General features: G+C 55.6%; 1 protein-coding gene across 1 annotated transcript; it reads left to right on the top strand.

Annotated features, from left to right (window-relative positions):
* Positions 1-541: 541 nt before the first annotated feature.
* Positions 542-1474, top strand: LOC135287703 (olfactory receptor 14C36-like). The gene has a single exon (XM_064400926.1). It carries the CDS (start codon positions 542-544, stop codon positions 1472-1474), a length of 933 nt encoding a protein of 310 aa, XP_064256996.1.
* Positions 1475-4016: the final 2542 nt, after the last annotated feature.

Here is a 4016-nt window from a genome sequence, read left to right as displayed (position 1 = left end):
TTTATAAGTAGATAATACAGGGAGCACAGCAGGAAAGGGGTGGCATTAAAAGGAATATCCTGCTTTTTAATCTATGGCTCTGGCTTGCCTTGATGGGAAATTGCACATAGATATTCATCTCTTGGTTCAAGTGGAGAAAAAAAAAATTCCCCTCATTTGAATAAACCGGGGAGTTACTGAGATCAGCACAGGGCCCCTTAGAGGCAGCATCAGTGTCGCTGTTCCAGCCTCCTCAGGGTTGCTCTGACATTGCCATCACAGCCTGCAGAGCCAGAGCTGCCCCTGGGCAGTGCCAGAACTGGGAGGGGTCTGCAGGGCAGAGCTGAGCCCCCAGGGCTGGGCTGGGCTCTGGCAGCACTGGCAGGGCCCAGCCCTGGGCACAGGGAAGCAGCTGCTGGCAGGGACAGCTCCAGGCAGCAGAGCCCTGGGCAGGCAGTGGGGGGAAAGTGCCCCCAGGCTGTGCTGGGATATTTAAAGTCCTCTCCAAACCCAAATATTCCCAGATTACTTTTTTACAGAAACCTGTGCCAAGGCAGAAGAAATGTCCAACAGCAGCTCCATCAGCCACTTCCTCCTGCTGGCATTGGCAGACACGCGGCAGCTGCAGCTCCTGCACTTCTGCCTCTTGCTGGGCATCTCCCTGGCTGCCCTCCTGGGCAATGGCCTCATCATCAGCGCCGTAGCCTGCGGCCACCACCTGCACACGCCCATGTTCTTCTTCCTGCTCAACCTGGCCCTCAGCGACCTGGGCTCCATCTGCACCACTGTCCCCAAAGCCATGCACAATTCCCTCTGGGACACCACCACCATCTCCTACACAGGATGTGCTGCACAGCTCTTTATGATTTTCTTCTTCCTTGGATCACAGCTTTCCCTCCTGACCATCATGTGCTACGACCGCTACGTGTCCATCTGCAAACCCCTGCACTACGGGACCCTCCTGGGCAGCAGAGCTTGTGCCCACATGGCAGCAGCTGCCTGGGCCAGTGCCTTTCTCAATGCTCTCATGCACACAGCCAATACATTTTCCCTGCCCCTGTGCCATGGCAATGCCCTGGACCAGTTCTTCTGTGAAATCCCCCCCATCCTAAAGCTCTCTTGCTCCAAATCCTACCTCAGAGAAATTTGGCTTCTTGCAGTTAGTGCCTGTTTAGGACTTGGGTGTTTTGTGTTCATTGTTTTCTCCTATGTGCAGCTCTTCAGGGCTGTGCTGAGGATCCCCTCTGAGCAGGGACGGCACAAAGCATTTTCCACCTGCCTCCCTCACCTGGCTGTGGTCTCCCTGTTCCTCAGCACTGGCATATTTGCCTACCTGAAGCCCTCCTCCATCTCCTCCCCATCCCTGGATGTGGCCCTGTCAGTTCTGTACTTGGTGGTGCCTCCAGCCCTGAACCCCCTCATCTACAGCCTGAGGAACCAGGAGCTCAAGGCTACAGTGAGAAGACTGATGACTGGATGCTTTCAGGAATATTAAAGTGGTTGCCAATTTCTGCATATTACTTGTAATAAAAATCATCATTGATAATTCTGGTTGGTGTGGTTGTGTGGTTTTTTTTCCTCTTTTTTTAATACTATTGTGCACAATAAAAAGCCTTTTTTTGTGCCATTTCTCATTTTGTTTCTCCCCACCTTCCCTGTGGCCACAGACTCTGTCAATGACGAGCTGCATTCTTGGAGGCTTTAAAGGAAGTAAAAGATGTCTTAGCAGAGTTTTCTGCAGAGATGCCCTTTTGCTGCCTTCTCTGGAGCTACAGCAGCAATGTCTGTGTGCAGAGCTGGGGCAGATCAGTGCTGGCACAGCAGCTGTGCCCAGCAGCAGCAGCAGCAGCACTTGGTGTTGCCAGTGCTGCTGCCGTGGCCCTGCCCCGCTGCCCTGGTGGCCCTGGTGTTGCTGCAGGGCCTGAGTGGTCTCGGGGCCGGGCACAGTCCTGGGGGTGGCAGTGCCGGGGCTGCAGCAGGGACAGGCCATGGGCACTGCTGGGGCAGCGCTGACGCCTCAGGCCAGGGCCTGGGGGCTGCAGGCTCCTTGCCCAGGCTCTCTCAAGAACACGGCCAGGCCAATGCTCAGCACAGAAAAGCCCCAGGGTGAGCAGCCCCAGGCTGGCCGTGGGCAGGCTGGGGGCAAACAGCATGGCTGGGGCTCTGCAAGGGCCCTGGGGGAGAAGGGAAGGAGCAGCAGAGCAGGGGCTGATCCATCCCCAGTGCGCTGCACAGCCCAGGGCAGCGTCCCAGAGCGTCCTGATGGAGCTGCCAACAACATCCCCCCTCTGCAGCCCTGGCCTCTCCCCCAGCTCACACAGGTGCTGCATCCTTGCAGGCACAGCCACGGCAGCACTGGCTCAGGAGCCCCTGTTTGCATTGCACAGAGCAGGCGGGAGCACCCCCATGCTGCTGCTGTGGGGACATGAAACTGAGGGAGCACAAATGCCATCAGCCCCTGGGGCCAGGAAGGGCTGGGGGACACCAGGGAAACCACTCAGCTCTGTCCTGGCCTCCCCAGTCAGCCAGAAACTTTGTTCCCATCAGCTGGGAGTTTCCTGTCCCACTGCAGACGCTGTTGCTCAGAGCCAGGGCTGCCTGGCAGCCACCCCCAAACTGCCACAAGCATTTCCTTTTCATCACCTCTATTTTCTTTACTCTTTCCTGTTACAAATTTCTTCTTCTTGCCCAGCCCTGTTCCCTCCCCTGCAAACAGCCCATCCATGTTTGCCCTTTCCTCTCTGGCCCCACTCCCCATTGCAGTTCCTGACTTGGCCCCATGGGAACGTCCCTTGGGCAGCAGGATCATCCTCCAAGTGCTGCAGGAATTGTCTGCAGGCTCCTGCAGTGCCTCCTGCTGCTCCCTTGCCAGAGGCACCCCAGGCCAGGGGGGCACATCTGGGCTGCTGTGTCTGCCTGTGGGGCTCCCTGTTCTGGGCAATGAGGAGGAGCTGCAGAGGCTCTGCAGGACTGACAGGATGGGCTTTGGGGCTGGCAGGAGAAGCTGAGGGACCTGGGCTGCTGCAGCTTCTGAAGAGGAGGCCCAGGGCTCATCCTGCAGCTGCTCCAAGGGTGGTTTCAGATAATCACAAAATCAGTAAGGTTGGAAAAGACCTTGAAGATCATCAAGTCCAACCTGTGCCCTGACACTGCCTTGTCTGCCCTGAGCCTCCTCTTCTCCAGGATAAACAACCCCAGCTCCCTCAGCCCCTTCACACAGCTCTTGTGTTCCAGACCCCTCACCAGCCTTGTTGCCCTTCTCTGGACACACTCCAGCCCTCCATGCCCATACTGAATTGGGGGGCCCAGAACTGGACACAGCACTTGAGGTGCTGCCCAACCAGTGCTGAGCACAGGGGAAGAATCACTGCCCTGCTCCTGCTGGTCACACCTTTCCTGATTCGTAAGAGTGCCAGGGGTTGGATGAGGGAAATGGTGGGGATGGGGTGGGGGCAAAGTGTTCTTGATTGTCAGCCATGAAGGGTCTTGATTTTCATATCTGTTCAGACTGCAATAGAAGGTGCTGGGGGTCAATATCAATTGGATATTGCTGATATCAATCTATAAACAGGAAAAGAAAACACGACAAAACAGTTGTCTGAGCTTTTTTTTCCCTGATATAGCAGATTCACTTTGAACATACTTATGAAATCTGTTTAATTAACCACAGAATAACTGAAAACGTAGATTATTCCCTGGGGCTTTTCTTGCTCAGGTGTCTTGTAACAAGTATTTATGAGCCTTTGTCACTGAATTCCTGAACAGAATAGCTCAAGAAAGAAGAGGCCTCTGGAGGAGTAAAATTCATCATCAATCTCCAAGTGGCTGAGGATCCATCCCCATCAGAGCACCAATGAACAGAAATGGGCACAGCTTTGTGGCTGCCCCAGCTTTGGGATGGGCCCTGGGCCTGGAGCAGGAGCAGCTCTTGAGGGCCCCAAGGCCGGGGCTCTTGTGCTGCCCTGGGCACATGGGATGGCAGCAGGGGCTGCAGAGCTCTCAGCACCTGAGCCAGAGGGGAGCAGGGCAGCCAGGGA

This window comes from Passer domesticus, chromosome 30 (genome assembly GCF_036417665.1).
Source record: "Passer domesticus isolate bPasDom1 chromosome 30, bPasDom1.hap1, whole genome shotgun sequence".
In the NCBI taxonomy this organism is placed as follows: Eukaryota; Metazoa; Chordata; class Aves; order Passeriformes; family Passeridae; genus Passer; species Passer domesticus.
The sequence above is the reverse complement of the archived record's forward strand: the minus strand, read 5'-3'. Positions and strand labels throughout refer to the sequence as shown.

Bases quoted from the DNA above. Each gene is read 5' to 3' on its own strand.
- LOC135287703 (XM_064400926.1), top strand. From the start codon at position 542: ATGTCCAACAGCAGCTCCATCAGCCACTTCCTCCTGCTGGCATTGGCA.